Source organism: Calonectris borealis, chromosome Z (assembly GCF_964195595.1).
Source record: "Calonectris borealis chromosome Z, bCalBor7.hap1.2, whole genome shotgun sequence".
NCBI classification, from domain to species: Eukaryota; Metazoa; Chordata; class Aves; order Procellariiformes; family Procellariidae; genus Calonectris; species Calonectris borealis.
In genome coordinates this window covers 61,049,949-61,066,973 of record NC_134352.1, presented here as the reverse complement: position 1 = coordinate 61,066,973, position 17,025 = coordinate 61,049,949, and the positions used below count along the sequence as shown (strand labels likewise).

General features: G+C 34.6%; 1 protein-coding gene across 8 annotated transcripts in view; it reads left to right on the top strand.

The window, feature by feature from the left end:
- Positions 1-17,025, top strand: part of AP3B1 (adaptor related protein complex 3 subunit beta 1) — a 163,881-nt gene that overhangs the window by 91,033 nt on the left and 55,823 nt on the right. For 6 of the 8 annotated variants that reach the window (XR_012670878.1, XM_075136702.1, XM_075136704.1 and 3 more), the window contains 5 exons: positions 2,438-2,624; positions 3,584-3,714; positions 5,906-6,017; positions 7,412-7,568; positions 10,294-10,468. Coding sequence is in view for 7 of the 8 variants with exons in the window: in XM_075136702.1 (XP_074992803.1) it covers positions 2,438-2,624; positions 3,584-3,714; positions 5,906-6,017; positions 7,412-7,568; positions 10,294-10,468 (762 nt within the window). In the remaining variant the exon portion in view is untranslated. Of the gene's footprint in view, positions 1-2,437; positions 2,625-3,583; positions 3,715-5,905; positions 6,018-7,411; positions 7,569-10,293; positions 10,469-12,277; positions 14,241-14,271; positions 15,220-17,025 lie in introns of those variants that run through there. The other 2 variants (XM_075136707.1, XM_075136708.1) reach the window with 2 other exon arrangements.

Sequence of the window (17,025 nt, the reverse complement as noted above, 5' to 3'; positions counted from 1 at the left end):
AAAGAAATGATATTATGCCTGTGTATTGAGTATGTCCAGATAACAGGCAATGTTGACATATGATAATAAACGTATTATATCATATATCAGAATACTTTGTCTTACCATTTGAAGCCATGGTGTGCAGATTCTGTCATATTTCACCAAATTAACGTGCTTGCTCAAATAATTTTCAGCTTCTTATGGATATTCCTTTGTTGGAAAAACTGATGTGTATTCATTAGTTTATTTTTTGTTTTTAATTATAATGAATTGTTTCTATTAGCTACCTCCATGTAGAAAAGCTTTGCTACTTTTTTGGCTGCATTGCTGTAAGACAAGAAGAAAAAATAGTGTTTTCTCGCTGTTTTCATGAAAACTATTTTTACTATATATGAAGCTTGCAAGGAGACTTCTTGCAGATATTTTAGGGGAGAAGAAAGGGAGGAGGAAAAGGGAAAGGATCATGGAGAAAATGATCCCATTAAAAAAATGCAGACTTTCAGGATCAACTCTTTATCTAATTCCATCAAAGCTCACTGAAAAAGTGCCCACCATGATAGCAAGGCCCTCAACTTTTCCCATCCCTATAGCAATTCACAAGCAAAGATCACTGTGTTTTATGATCCGTTCTACAGAGCTTTCTGCCATGACAGCGAGGAGTCTTGTTTTGTTTTACAGAGAAGTGATGGCAAAAGCTGCAGGAGGTATCCCTCATTTAGTTTAATTCATGCTACCTGGGAACCCTCCCTTCCAATTCCATTTAGATTGAACAGCATAAGTCCTTCATGAGTGCAGATTACGTATGTTCTGTCTGATGCAGTTGTTTAAAATTTTATACCTTGATACAGAAATAGCTGCCAATAAGCTGTGAAATACATTTGGGAAAGTTTTACCTTTCCCAGAGCTAAGACAATACCTTGGGGGAAAAAATATCTTTTCACAGAACCATTCTTGGGTATCAGAGAGAAAAAAGAAATGAAAAATGAAAGGTTTTTTTTAACTATGCTTTTACTATTATTTTAATATAATATGACTGATTTCTTCAAATCTTTGATACCATAGGGTATTTTGTGAAATGCTTGCATACATTGCATTGTATGTGGTTAAAATAAAACCATTTCTTGTTTACTGTGTATTTCACTTACAGGAGTTAAGCAATATTCTGAAAAAGTATTTTTACATCTCTAGAAAAAATTTCAACTTGCACCTTCTCAAGGTGGAAATTATTAAACTGAATTTTTCTTAGGAAATTGCACATAACAAAATGGACTGGGTTTGGGGTTTTTTTACATATTTTTCTGCTCACATGATTGAAACTGTGTTATTGTTATAACAGTAGCATGATAAACAAGATATATATGCAAGGTTGTTTCTTTGTATAAAGAAAAGAAATCCTCCTTGACAATACATTTTTAACCCTATGTTATTCATCCATTCTGAGTTGAAATACTAAAAATTTACTTCCATATGATGGTATATTATTTTTGCTCTTTTTCCTGTTTGCTTGTATATAAAGAAAGTGGCATACTTCTTTCAAATGTAGGGATACAAGTCTGTTCAGCACTATTGTTCTGGTTACACTATGTTATTTCTTCTGAGATACGGGGAAAGTCTCCCTGATTTTTTATATTCTTTTTTCAGTTTTATAAATTTAACTGAATTATTAAAATTATTTAATACATGTTAATATTCTCAGACGTCAAATTAGGAAGTCCTATTATGCTGTAAAAAGCTGTGATAATATAAGTTGCTCTCTTACATAAATAAATAAATGACCGATATTACTGGAGGCTTTAAGCTTCAAGAAAAAAATGGAAGAAGTCTTTTATCCTGGTTTTTAGAGGGCATCAGCAGCTTGCTTTTATGAAAAAGTAACAGCTAAATGCACTGCAAATAATTTGCAGTAATCCAGTTCAGTGATTCATGTGTCTGCTTTAATGGGTCATAATTCAGGATAAAGTAACTGAGTGCAGTCAGAGTGCAGACACTGCTTATGCCAGGGACAGTATCTCTTCATAAAACACACCTCAGCAGAAGCAGTTTGCCAGCCCCCTAATACCCTCTGATGTTTTGATGTCCTGCATATTTTTCCGATTAAGTTTTGAGTGCCATGTTTTTAGTTGTATTTCCACATTCATTATCCTCACGTAGACCCTTCAGCGGGTTTGCCATATATGATTATTTTTTTAATGATGCCTTTCTTTCCACTTCAGCAGTTTAATAATCTAGCACATGGCTGCTTCTCAGTACTCAGCATTCACCTCCCCAATACAGAAGAGGACATGTGCTTTGGCTTCAGAATTCCATTTGCAGCTTTAGAAATGCATATTCCCTGTGGAACAACATTTGTTTGACATAACCATTCATTTTTATTACCTCTTTAAATATGTTTATCCAGAGTTATCAATAATCATAAATAACTTGTATTCTGTTCTTGTCCTGTTTTTTTCCACAGACAAAATTGCTTACCCAGTACGTATTAAATCTCGGCAAGTATGATCAAAGCTACGACATCAGAGACCGTACAAGATTTATTAGGCAGCTTATTGTTCCGAATGAGAAGAGTGGAGCTTTAAGCAAATATGCCAAAAAAATATTTCTGGCACAGAAACCTGCCCCATTGCTTGAGTCTCCTTTTAAAGGTATAACTGCCAAAATCATTTGGTAAATGTTCATTGTGTAAAGGAATGTGGCAGCCTATTCTATTTCAAATATGCTCACAAATTGTGTCACTTAGCAAATACAAATGATTAATATGCAAGAGTACTCGCTCTGCTTACTTGCTTTTCAGCAAGCAAGGTTTGCATGATGCAAACACAGTGCATTTCTCTGATGATAAACCTGACAAACTGATCCATTTCTATTCATGTGGATTTAAAATTTGATTTAAATAATAGAAGGTGTGTCTTTTGAGGAAGACTATTCTTCAGTTTAGGAAAATAGCTCTAGTCTTTTATCTAGACTTTAATAGAAGATTGTTAGTGTGAGTATTGCAAATGTTTGATGAATCTGAAATAAATTGAATCTCAATAGATTAGGTTTTTATTATTTTTCTCCAAAGTCATAATTTTCCCTTTGCGTTTTCCCTGTCTTTTTACAGGTAAGAACCATTGTCTGTCTTCTCAAATTAAAAGGTTATCAGGTTATCTTAATTAAAAAGGCTCTGTTATTGTGATGATTTACAATTTTAATTTTCGTACTTACTTAGTCCCAGTTTTGAAGCTCTAAAAGGAACTCCATTTTGAAGAAAAACTATTAAAATTCTGGATGTGTTTGTGCCAAGACATGTATATGGATTGTTTAACTGTGCTGTCATTCTTAATATTCACAGTAAAGTAATTTTTAGAGAAGCTACATTTCAGAGCAACACCTCTAAACACACTGACTGATTAGCTTTTTTATTGACCATTATGGGGGAGATTATTGTAATCTATGGACTGAAATCAGTTTTTTGACCTATGAAGAGCTTCCTAGTTTATATTTATTCCATGACATTTGAGGTAATATAATGGCAATTACCTTTAGCCCTGATTAAGATTGCTCTTTGTGGTAGAGCTCATGGTGTTTGTGTATTTCTCCCTTCCCCCCTTTTTTTTAATAGATCGGGATCATTTCCAGCTTGGCACCTTGTCTCACACGCTGAACAGCCGAGCCACTGGCTACCTGGAGCTGTCCGACTGGCCAGAGGTGGCGCCTGATCCCTCTGTCCGAAATGTTGACGTAGCGGAGGCGGTACGTCAGCATCATTAAAAGTAACTTCGCTGAAGGCACTCGTCAATGCAGAATATTAGCCCAAAATACAAATATTTAAATACTATCTGTATGCTGTACTGAAAAACGGTGATGCATGTAAACATCCGTGTTGCTTATTTTAGCTTCGAAGTGGAACGTTTGGAAATGCTTGCAAGCACAATGCTTGCTCTTTTGTTTTCAATGAGAGAAGTGGGTCACTGTAGGCCGCTTCTGCTTCACTCGTGGGTTAAATGGGCTTTTTTCCCCTCTGTCTCACTTTTGATTTCATGCCTCTTTGCTGTGCTGCCATATGTTAATTGCTGTTAACGATGAGTGTAGCTGGACTACCGAAGTAGGAGGTGAGCAGAGGTTTGTTCGTGTACAAATCCAAGTCTAAACAGAAAAACATAGGTAACATAAACAAAATGCAGTGGCAAGGGAAAAATTATTTACATAACATGTCAAGTTGGAAGAGACCAGGGTTTACATTTCAGATCATCTGGAGAGAATTAGGAAAGTTTATAATAGGAAAATGTCATCTATTAGTGCACTAGTAATTTGTTGACATTACAGGGCTGGTCTTCTACTACCAATAGCTTTTTGTTACTGGATTGTAAACTCTGAGGCAAAGTCATGTTCTGGTACTGGAGTTGTGATTTATGTGTCAGGTACCACAGTCCTACTAGATGTGAGTGAAAGCTATTGAACAGTAACAGAAATATAAATGTATTGGAATATAGTGTGCTGATGGTGCTCCTGGAGGTATGCTGTTGTAACAGGTACACCCAGAAAAGCATTTGGTCCTTGTCAGGAGCCAACTTTTACAGTAAATTGCACATGAATTAATTTGCGTATAAGATGTTAGGCATACAATGGGTAGAGAAAATTCTAAAAAATAGATATGATTGGCAGAAACCCGTGAACAGCAATGTGGTAGAACAAGCATTTCTCCTTAATGCTTTAATTTGTCTACCTTCTTATATGCATTTCAGGAAAAGAGGTATTTGTATACAAACTTCTGAAAGCTTTTATGGGGAGAATCTAAAGGCAATCAGCTGAAGCAGGGGATTATAAATGATAGGGTTGGCATGAAAGAATGTGTGGAGGCGCCTTGGTCCATAGAAACAAAAAGTATTGCAGGAAATTGATCAAATGGAGTAACATCTATCTACAACATAATAGAAAATATCTCCCTCCAACCATTTAAACCTCAAAACAAACATGAAAATCCTTTCCCCGTGTGTTTTTGCAAGTATTTTCTTTGGAGAGTGTCTCATTGTCATTAATTTTGTGGTTCCTCTAGTACTGCATGTGCCTACATAATGTATGTGAGTGAGGCTGACTTGATAAGCTGCAATCCACAATTAAATTGTCATTTATATCCAAAAGAAATGGCTTTTTAAAATACCAATTGCTGGGTGGAGCATTACAAAGCTTTAGCATCTTTTGGTGTTTAAGAGGAAGCCAGTGTGTCTCTAGAGCTGTACACCATTGCAGGTCACTGTTAGAACTCTTTCAAAAGTTAGCCTTATTCCAGATCAGACTGTTCACTGAGGCAGACTGTATCACTCTGTTGATATAGTTGTCTGCCTACTCGTTTTTTTCCTGGCCTGAGTTTATTCTGCTCCTCTAGTAGAGGGATATGGAAAGAAAAAAAGTCTGGCCAAAATATTGCCACGTTCTGGTGTCTCATGGTGGTAAGAATTATTTTTATTTGGAGAATTGCAAAGGAAGTGAAATATAATTCCTCTGTGGAACTTCTGCTGCCTACTGGGTCCATATCTCTTTTTCCCCCTAAAACTTGGGATGATAAAAGTGGTGACTAGCCATATTTACCCTTCATTCTAGTCATAGGCTAAACTCAGCTGGATCTAGAGATAAAACTCTCAGACTTCAGGTTCTTTTGGCTTAGAAATTTATTTATGGTTACTGATGCTTTTAATCTGCCTTAGTAAATCTTTTTCTAGACTCTCGAATAGACATATCTCACCTTTTATAGGTATGTACAAAACTTTTAGTTCTCCTAATTGTGTAAAGTAAGAGAAATTTAATAGTTTCTCTTGACTTGCTTAGAGGATTTATTTAGAAACTACTTAATACTACTACTGCAAGTGCTTTTCTTTGCTGTGTTGTGTGTATATTTTTGTATTGCTGGTTGTAAAAGTAAACTTAAGTTGAAATTTATTTACAGGCAAAGGAATGGACTGGAATTCTAGGTAAGACAAAGAAAGAGAAACCTACTGAAAAGTTCTACTCCGAGTCAGAAGAGGAGGAAGATGAGTCTACCAGTACCAGTGCATCAGGTAGGTGTTTGGAAAGCAACTTGCATCTCTGCTGGAGAACTGTATCTTCAGAACTGGCCCCTACTTAAAAAGAATCAGAAAAAATTTCTAAAAAAGCCAGAGCTAGGTATAAAATCAGGAAATCAGGGGGAAAAATTTACGTTCACTGTAGCTGAGCATTAACTGCTAATTTTACAGGTATGGCTTGTGTGTTTATTAAATGAGTTAGACTTTGCTTTGTTTCCCAGTTAAAAAAGCTGGCATGCTATTTTCATCCTGCTTTGAGTCTAGTAAGAGTAGTGAGAGTTTGTAACTCCAACTAAAACTAAAGGCACCTAACTTTTTCGGGAAGAATGCCCATATGCTTGGTTGTTGGGAACCATTAACTCTGAAAGTTTTTTGGAATTGATTGTTGATGAACTACTATTTTGATAGCTGCTGTGTTGATAAATGGCCGAACTTATTTAACTATGTAGTCTTTCGTGGGGTTTATTCAGTAAATTGTGTTATAGTATTGCTCTCAAGTTCAACATGACATTTTCTATTTATTACAATGGGAATGATGATGATGGAGAAGATAACTGACAGCTGCCTATCAAGTTCAGTGAGCAAAAGTTCTTTTGACCAGTCTCCCACTTAATGCCAGATAGGCAGTTCCCCAACACAGCCGTTTCTGTAGATGTTAATGTAGTTCGGATGTAGGGAAGAATATCTCCCAGGTCTAGACTTCAGACACAGAAAATGTTTAGCATTAGAGACTTAAAAGAATTATTAACATCTAATGGAATGGAAGAGGGGGCACTTCAAAATCTGAATATGGAGCTTCTTTCCTCTCATTCTTAAACTGAGGAAATATTCAGAAGAAGTGCTTAAGAATTGTATCACTGAAATTAATGAAGTAAGAAGTAAGAAAAGAATATATTCACTTCAGATATTGGAATATTTGGTAACTATATGACTAATTAGAGGATAAATAATTTGTTTTGAATCAGTGATTCAATCATTGTCACTATCAGTGTTCAAGAACAGATTATCTAATTAAGCAGTTGGTTGAAAAGATAATCTTTCAGTTAAGTGAATATATAGATTAGAGAATTTGAGGTCATCTCCAACTCCTGATAGGGTTATGTAATTTTGAAGAATCCACATGCAATTAATTTATTATTGGGCTTTCTAATTTGGTAAAGTATAATACTGTATGCTGAAGAGGACAGGTCTTTAACCAACAACATTTTGTAAACATTAGGGGAAAGTGATTTTTTTGCCTGCTTTTCACACAGGGTAAATAATGCTGAAGCTTGCAATTGGATCTTAAAATACTAAAACATTGTTTTATTTAAAATAAACTTGGATTCCTGAAATACTAATTACACAAGATATTTCGAGAAAAATTGTAAGAGTTGTTTTTATTTCAGAGAGCGAGTCTGGCAATGAAACTGAGAAGGAAGATAAGGAGGAAGGCAGCAGTGATGAGAGTAGTGGGAGTTCCTCTTCCAGTGAAGAATCAACTGACAGTGAATCAGATAGCAAAGAAAGTACTGCAAAGGAAACACCTAGAGCTGCTGATGAAAGGTAGGTATAGATTTGTATGGCTTTAATTTTTTGTGATACTAGCTGTTAAAGCACTCTTCCTGTAAACAGTCTGCTAAGCATTTAATTAGGCTTTTTTTGGGGTGTGTTGGCCAAGGAGTGATGTTTCCTCTTTCAGTGTATGAACCGGGTTCATATTTTCATTAATCAGACTACTCTTATGTTTGGAATTAATTTCTGACTTCAGTAAAATCTTGTATGGCTTTTTGAAAATTGATGTAACCTTGGGAGGCTGAATAAATGATCAAACAGTTGTGTGAAACACTTAATTACCTTTTGCAGCAATTTTGCTGAGAGCTAAAATTAAGTCCTTCAACACTTTGCCATTATGTAACTAAGACAATTGATTTTTCTAAATAATGTTATATTAAAAAGATTATGATCCAAATATTAAAGGCAAGGGCTGTGAAGGGAAACGGTCATAAGATATTTAAGTGTTAGCGCTTTTTAAGATTACCCATTATCAACAGCATTATCATGTATTAAAGTATCATTAAAATTTTGAGTAATTGGGGCTAATACCTTGGATTGTATGAATCTGTTTCTTCCACTGCTGTCAGCAAGTGGCCTCTGCAGACATGATCGCCCTTTACTCTGTAGTCTGCTGCCAGCTCACTTGATGAGTTTGCAGCTCAGCTCAGTCGTGGCTGACAGCGCTTATTGGGGCACAGTACGCACTCTGCTCCTTTTATTACAGACAGTAATTAAAGCAGCTCGCCTTGCCACTTCCATAACAAACACAGCATAATGCCCTAATTATGACTTTATTAATTTAAGTCAGGATTTAATGATTTTAAAAGTGATTTATATTGTTTTTCCTGTTCAGAACAAATGAAATCTGTAGGTTAAATTAATACAGGCTTTTCATCATCGCAAAGTTAAAAAGCTAGTTACCAGTAAATTCTTTTCATTAGAATAACATCTGAAATTTTAAGCAGTAAGGTAAACAATGATTACCCATCAAAACTGGCTGATGTACAATAAAGTAACATTTTTAATCTTCAAATCTAGTTTTAAAGATAGGCTGAAGATAAATTGTTGAAAAACAACTTACTTCATTTATATAATGGGTTCACAATAACTTATTGATGCAGCTACAGCTTCTGTTCAATGGCAATGAAGGAAGTGCAGATAATTTTGTCAGTACCTATGTTATACGAAGAAACTTTAAACAGTATACACTAGTGAATTTTTATGTTTAGCTCTTTGACCTCAAACAAGTTTTTAGATGTTATCATATTGAAACGTAATTTTGATAGTACCTGTTTTTTCACCATGATTTTAACGATCAGATATGCTACATTAGACTGTTTTTGTGAAGTGTACTCTTGTTTCATTTTTAGCTTTGCAAGCTTCCAAGTTTGCTGCTTTCAGAAAAAAATGCTTTTGACTAAAATTTTGGGGGTTGATTTCAACTTCAGTTACATGGGTAGGCATTATTAGCATGGCTTAAATGTTAATATTGATTTTTAATAATTTTGATTAAATTTGATTTAGGCAATTCAGTCCTGGGAAGTTCTTGGGAGGGGGAAGGCATTGCCCTAACTATTGTCCATTCTGTCACGTTAGATTTTTTCAATTCCCCTTCTCTGTATTTTTCCCTTCTAAAAACATTGCTATCTCAAATAGTAATGCAGTATAGTACATTATTTTGTACTGCTCCTAAAGCTAAGGAAAAATGTGCAACAACTTAGTTTGAATCCAGAGGGACTCTAGTTGAGTGGTCTGGATTTGTTTAATTATTGTTGATCTGGTTACCCTTCAAGCACTTTAGTAACCAATTTATTGTCTTGGGAAGGAAGCTGAATCAGGTGGTGTATGAAACACCTGATTTGGAAGTATAAAATGGTTCCTGTAGATCCAAGAACAGAGCGTTTTTTCTATATGCAATATTAATTTATCTGCTCCATAATAACTATTAGAAAACAATTTTCATTTCCTGCGATATTTCTGGGTAGTAACTTCCCCTGAGACAAAAGGGTAATCTCCTAATTGGTAGTTATAGTACTATTGGAAGTGAACAACGCAGATTTTAATAATGTTCAGTAGCTGTTAGCATAGAGCAACATAATCCAACATTGCCAGCGTGAACAGAACTTTACTATGTGAAGAATAGTGTCTCTGAAGTCCATTAGCTGTAAGGTACTCAGTATGACCAAAGGGGTCAGAATGCAATAGCTCTTATGTTTAAACTCTTTAATGGGTTGAAATATTTGTAGATATTTTAAGTCTTATTTCTAGGTAGTTTGATTTAGAAGAATTAACGGAGGAATAAATTCAATGCATTGCTCCTTTTTTTTTTTTTAAACAATATTACTTTGCAAAAACATCTTCTAACCCATCAAGATTCTGTTAATCATAGGTGGAATAGTCTGAAAGTTTCTTTATATAAAAGGGTGTCTGCACTTCTTTCTGAAATGTCACAAGCTTGGTGCAGGCAAATAATATTTTAATATGTTCAAATTTTTGTTTGGCTGTTTCACTGGTTTAGGTTATAATGTGATGTTTTATTGTGTAAGGTGATAGAACAATTTTGTGTACCTTGAAATAAGCTACTACTTCTGCCATCTTAGCTGAGTTTTTTATCATGAAGAAATGCTGACTTAAAACTCATTTAATAAAACTGTGAAATGTTAACGTAGGATATTGCCTCAACAGATTCCTTTGGTAGTTTTACATGCCTCTTAAATTTTTTTTCAAACTGTAGTGATTCAGAAGACATTAAAAAGAAACCAAAGGGGATCTCCAAAAAGAGAAGCACATCCAGTTCCTCTGATAGAGAGTCCACTTCATCAGAAGAAAGTTCTTCAGACTCCAAATCAGAATCAGACTCTAAAAGTGACTCTGAGTCTGGAAAATCTAGAAGTGCTACCTCTAGTAAGGTAAAATTTTTTTTTTTAAAAAGCCCTATAAAATATGAAAGGATGCACCTAACCATCTATACATGTTTCTTTCTACAGGAATGGAGATGGGTAGTGGTTTTATGGATATCTAAAAAACTAGAATTTCTGGAAAAAATTTTGGACCTTTCATAAAAAGACCAATCCCAAACTAGTTTGATAGTTTAAGCAAGTAAGAATATTTTATAACGAAAAGGATTTTAATTCTGTTATATTTTTACTCCAGATAGATGAAGAATAATAGAACGTAATTATTTTTTTAGATTACTGGTGAACTGATGAAAGCATAGTACATGGGTAGTTCGCAAAAATAATATCCTGATTTGGGATGATTATTATATTAGAATGGGATCTTAAAGTATAACTACTATAGGACGTGGGTCCAACAGGAAGTAAAACCAAGAAACAAATGTTAGTACAATGTTTCTTAAGAGTTTGACACATTCTAGTAGAACCACTAGCTTTGTTTTTAAATTTCCTGTTAAAATTGAGAATAGCGCAGTTAATGCATCTATACTTGAGGTGTATACATAGATTAGCAGAATTAATATTCTTAAATGAGTAATCAACTTCTTATTTCTCGCTGTGTTTGATAGGAATAAAGCTTATAAAGGGTTCTGTAACTTCAAATTGTATTAGCTTTCTTACAACATTTATGAAGTAGCAAACTTTCAAATACGTCTTTTTTAAATTGGATTCAGAAATGTGTGAGATGCAAAAGTGTTCAACAGAACCATTCATGTGTCAGATAAGTTTTAATCGCTTACCTTAGTGAAGACAAAGAGGTTAAAAGTTCATTATACTCAAGGTAGCTTTATAGAGCTAAAGCTAGTAGCATGAATTGGCTTCTGTTTCTCTACCTATCTTTCATTTAAAAAATAAATAAATGAGGAACCTTACGCTTAATCTGTTAAGGTAGAAAGTAAAAGAATTTCTGAAACTTTCCTGTGCATTTCTTTTTATATATTTTATAAAAATTTGAAGGGTAGAATTGTAGCTCTGAAGTTTCCATTTTAATACTGATATATGGTTTTGAAAATTAAGTGATATTCTGATGCATTTTAAATTAAGCCAAGACATTTCGATCAGGACTTCTGTATAGATTGCTGAATAGTCAAAACAGACGTCGTTTGTTGCATTTGATGCAGTTGTAGAAGCTGTGTGTTTTGAACAGTTAGGAGGGAAGGCTCTAACTTTATTAAGCTCTTTCAGTGTGCGTTTCCTTTAATTGAGGAGGGAAGGCTCTCTATTCCTCTAAATCTTGTACAAGGGTTTTGTTTTGTAAGTTTATAGGTCTGCATAGGAACTCTGAGTTAACAACTTTTAATCTATTCCCTTTTTCTACCAAGTAGAACAAAAGATGAGGTGAGACTGTAGCATTTGAGAAACAGACGTGCGTTGCCATGGTTTGATCATTGTTTTCTGCCCAAATACCACACCGGGTAGCGCACCTATGACAAAGTTTTTTCTAGTAGAGAAGCCAAACTGGATCTTGCCAAAAAATGGTAGCACAACAAATGTAACCTAAATCCTCTCAGAATAAATTCCTTTGATGCTAGATGAGACATGAATTAATTCTAACAGTTTGCAGCTTCTCATATTAGCATAGTATTTTTTCACCAGAAAGTAATAGGTACTCTGACCTGCTTAGTTCTGAGCAGCCACCGCAAAACCATATTCAAACAAAAGTGTCTTCTTTTTGCTGCATTTGTCCATTTTTCTCAGGATATCAATGCCATTGTTCATATTTCTTCCACTACAGATATCTAAACTGTTCTGGTTCTTTCTCAGGATATGCGAGGACTACTAGCATAAAGAAACTTTTTGTATTTTAAAACAGCAGTCAAGAATGTGTGAAGTCAAATATACTGAATAATATGAGAACCGGAATGTCCAAGAAGCTTGGGATTGTTTTGCTGAAGTCAATGGAAAATTGTCAAGCCCTTGGATTTTAAGAGAAGAGAAAGAATGTAGCAGTAGTCTTGAAGTCTTACTTGATTAAGAAGCACCTGAAAAGAAATGTGTTAGGAACAAAAAGTATTTATAAGTAATTGACAGAAGACTTGATCAGACTCAAAGGGTAGAACTGAAAAACTGCAAAGCTTTTAAACATCACAAAAAATATTAGAACAAATAGCAATGGGTTTATATGCATGGCAGCAAGAAAAGAAGCAAGGAGATTATTGAAAAGAAAAGATTGCATAGAGCTCACTATGCAAAAGCTAAATGTTCCTTAAATTCTTTTTCATTAAGAAATTAGTACGTTTAATGTAAGGGCAGCAAGCTATGGCTGATGGACTGTAAACAGCAATGATCATATATGAAGGGGGTGGGGGGGAAGTTAATTTAATGCTCTTGAACATAGAGGACTGTTTCAGTGTACTATATTAGTCTCTAGGACCATGAAGTTAGTTTCCATTTAAGCCATGTTGGATGCCTACATTGATACTTCAGGTGTTTCTGGTAACTTGGTTATATTCAGAAGTGTAATTGGATTAGGGTATGGGGGGGAGAATCGCAAGTATTTTGTGTCAAAGGTGATTGTTATGCTAACTAGCTTAATAGGTTTTTTGGAGAGAGACTGTCTTGACCCCTGTGTTGATAGGTGGAGCTAACTGATGATAACCTAGATAAGCCCTTCCAAACCCTTCCAAGCTGGAAAGAAAAGCAATTGTTAACAAACTTTAAAGAACATTATAGAGAAAGTCTTATATAAAGCCCTTGTGTCAAGGTACATTTTACAAGAATCACCCATGTTTATTTTATTTCCAGGAAAATCTTGGAATTTTTTTGCTTCCTACCTGACTTCTTTTCAGGCTACCCAGGAGCAGACAGTTTCAGCCAGCCTCTCAGAAATGCATGTTTTTATTCTGATAGATTTTTATTGGAAAAGCCATTGCTTGTATTACTCTGCGATAGGGTATTCTTAATTTTGTCAGTGTATATGAGATGAGATGATTCGTTAGGATTTCCTTTCCTTCTAAATAAAACTGAAAAGATTTTCAGAAATATATAGTGATAAGAGGTGTAGTTAGTAGGCTCTATTTTTATAGTTTGTCAGTTTGCCACACATTATGAACTATGTTACATAGCTGATGTTTTGGGTGGTGTTTACCATTCTATGTGTTTTGTTGGGTACCATTGCCATGTTCAGCAGAATTTTCATAATAAAAAAGGTTCAGTTACACTTGCATGGGGGCTTAATTTGTGCATACATCCAGGCATTTACTGGCATTTAAAATATGTTACAAAAACTTCAGATTCTTTTTCCTGAATATATTATTAATGCTTTCATATTTTTTCTCTTGAAGAATCATTTTGAAAAAGCTGTTGTGTTCACTGTAATTGAGCTGCAGTGAATAGAAAAGTCACTCTCTTGTACTGCAGTGTTTTATATCATTTCGAAATATGGATAGTTTGATGTGTTCAGATACATATTATACTCTAAGCATAAATACTGTAGAGCTAAAATGCATATTTGAGGATGATGCATGTATAAGTAGGTGTCTCTACAGTGAGATTTTAAAATCAGCTACTGTTGACCTCCTTATACAAGTATAATACAGTCACTCAGCTGTTAAAAACCTGATCCACTATTTAAAAAATATACAAAAACAAATTGTCTATCTTTCTGCCTGATCTCTTTTCAAGTGCTAACACAATGGAAACAGTGGGTGATCTGTCAATGCATTTGGATTGTCAATGATGGTTTTGTATAAATATTGGGAGGATAAGAAATAAAATTCGCACAGCAAAATATGATTTCATCTGCCTTTTCTCTGCAGCTCCATGGCTCATGCGGCGGTGTGAAATTCTCATTTTACACACTTTGCAGGCGGAGCACATGAATTATGCATTGAGCAAGAGAAATCTCCTGCTTCAAGTCCTATATGCATTTACCAGGTTCTATCTCTATTACCAAGATGAATTGCAAATGGAGAAATGTTTGATGGAATATAGCTTAACTTCTTTGTTTAGTATTCTGCTTTTCCCATAGTGGGCTCTCTTGGTAGGAAACTGTTTGGGTTATATTGTAGACGTAGTTTTAAAAAAAAAAAGATGAAAAATTACATTACAGAGAAATGCCAGACACGTCAGAGCCTTTTTATTGTCTTGATTTTCATTCAGTAGAAATATCTGTTGGTAGTGTTTGTTGCAGTCATTGGCTATTTATTATTCCTAGAAAGCCAATCAATTTTCTTTTCTTGGAAAAAACAAATTGAAAAATAATCATGTTTGTAATAGGCAAGACCAATGTAAATAGATTTCCTTGGTGTTTTGTACAGAATTGCACACAATTTGTATATATACCCATTTATGGAAATATATGTTTAAATATGAAAATATTTGTGTGCAAATATGTATATGCATATATAGCATGCATACGCACACATACAAGTGGCTGAGTATTTACTTAAGCTTGACACACTTGACTGAAGTGGAAAATAAAACATGATCATACTTTAACATCAGCTTTATCTTGATTTAGTTAGCTTCTGATTTTGCATTTCCCAGATGGTAGGGTTGTTTTTTGTTTGTTTGGGTTTTTTTTTGTTTGTGGGTTTTGTTTGTTTGTTTTTACAGTAAACTGATGTACTTAAGTACAGTATTCTGATAAAATGTGCAGTGGAAGTTTTTCTTACCATGCATTACCTTGATGTAATGATTCTGTACTTGTGCCTTGTTAGGACCATTTTATTTTATTTTGAAGTATAAGAAATAAATTCTCTTGATGGATTTTTTTCTCCATTTTTAAAGATGAATTACGTAGTAGATTCAAAATAATATCAGTGCAAAATGCATTTTGTCTTATAAAATTATATATCAAGCTTTGTGATATGTACTTAGTACCTACTTTAGAGTGGCAAAATAACTAACAGAAAAAACAAACTAAAGCATACTATTGGTTTCATTTGTGACATAGAATGTCCTATCTTAATTGTCTTCAGTAAACAGTTTAGCAGTAAGAGGATTTCTTGACTCTGACTCCTAATTTTTTTAAACGTGTGACCTAGCAATGCTGCTATTGGCAGAACTGAAGCATATTCAAAATACTCATCCTTGTGCTATAGCCTCTAATGTGGGTGAGCCACTTCTTACAGACTTTACTTGGCTGCATAATACAAGGGAATGGAGAAATCCCATCTCTACTGGAATAATTAGCAAATGTAGCACTCTGGCTAAAAATAACCTTTGAACCTTAATCATAGTTGAAGATAGAACTGTATCTTGTGGATAAGTGGGTGTAGGGAGTGAAAGAGTTCAGAAATTGAGGATTTTTTTTTTAAATATATTTGCATTTTTTTAAGCATGGTCTCTTTTAGTATGTTCTGATGTCTGAAGAGTTTGGAGTTTAGCAAAAAAGTTGTGATACATAGTTTGTAGTAAAAGTGCTGTAGATAACAACTAAAGCCCTGATTAGGGCTAAATATTCACCAAATGGTGCTATAAAAAGACTTGGAATTCATTAAAAGAATTGTCATGGGATTGTTTCTCTGACACTTCATAGACATTCAAGTAGAACCTGTAGCTTATGAAGTATACTATTTATCCTTTTTTCACAGATTTTAAAAAAAGTAGCCAAAAGAAAAGCTTAGTGACTTGCCAATAATCACACTGGAAGAGAAAAATGAAGTCTGGTAGTTGTGACCAGAATGGAACTCAAGAGAGCGGGTTCTGCAGCAGAGTCCCTCACTAATTCTGGATGCGGCGTGTAAGGAATGGAATAACATTAGCACCATTTAAAAGATATTTTGTAATACTTCCTTTGTCCAGAGAAGTTTTGTGTTTCAGATAAATCAGCAATAATAGAACACTCAAATACCATAGTGATAAGGACCATTGAAGTATGTTGATTTTAAAATAATTTTTAAAATGGTGGCTTCCATTCTTCCCTGTCCACAAGACTCTTCTCCTCCCAGAACATCTAAATGATCTGTAATGATCACATAAGTGACTACTTCTATTTGAGCCATGGGTTTATTGGAAGAAAATGATGAGCAATGTCATTTTGGCTCAGGTCAAGCCTGATAGTCATTAACATCAACGGCTTCAAATAGCGAAAACATTAGCTAGTTTCTTCCATGTTCTTTGGATGGAACTGTGGAATTTCTCCCAAAATCAGAAAAAAATAGACTCAGCATTATTGTTAGTTTGCAACTGACCATGAGGCTTGAGAGACTAGAAGAAAGAGAGTGCGCCTTTCGAAAAGAGGCGTCATTTTATTCTGTGGTGATAGTCAAAGAAAGTGATTCTAGCTGCTGAGTTTCTGAGAGGACTCCAGGCTTCTGTAGGAATTTGTATGTGAGTGCCTGAAGAGACAGTGACAGCTTGCAAGTAATGCTCAAGAAATGGAGGCCCAGATGGGCATACAGGGTTTTACTGATTTATTTAGACCTGTTCATTTATTAGAAAAGGTAAAAGAATAATACGTGTACATGCATTTAGCTGTCATGTGCTGTTGAAGAGGAAACTGGTAAGCTAGAAGGTTCACAGAAATATGACTCCTGGAAAGACTACATTTAAATTACTTGCAATAC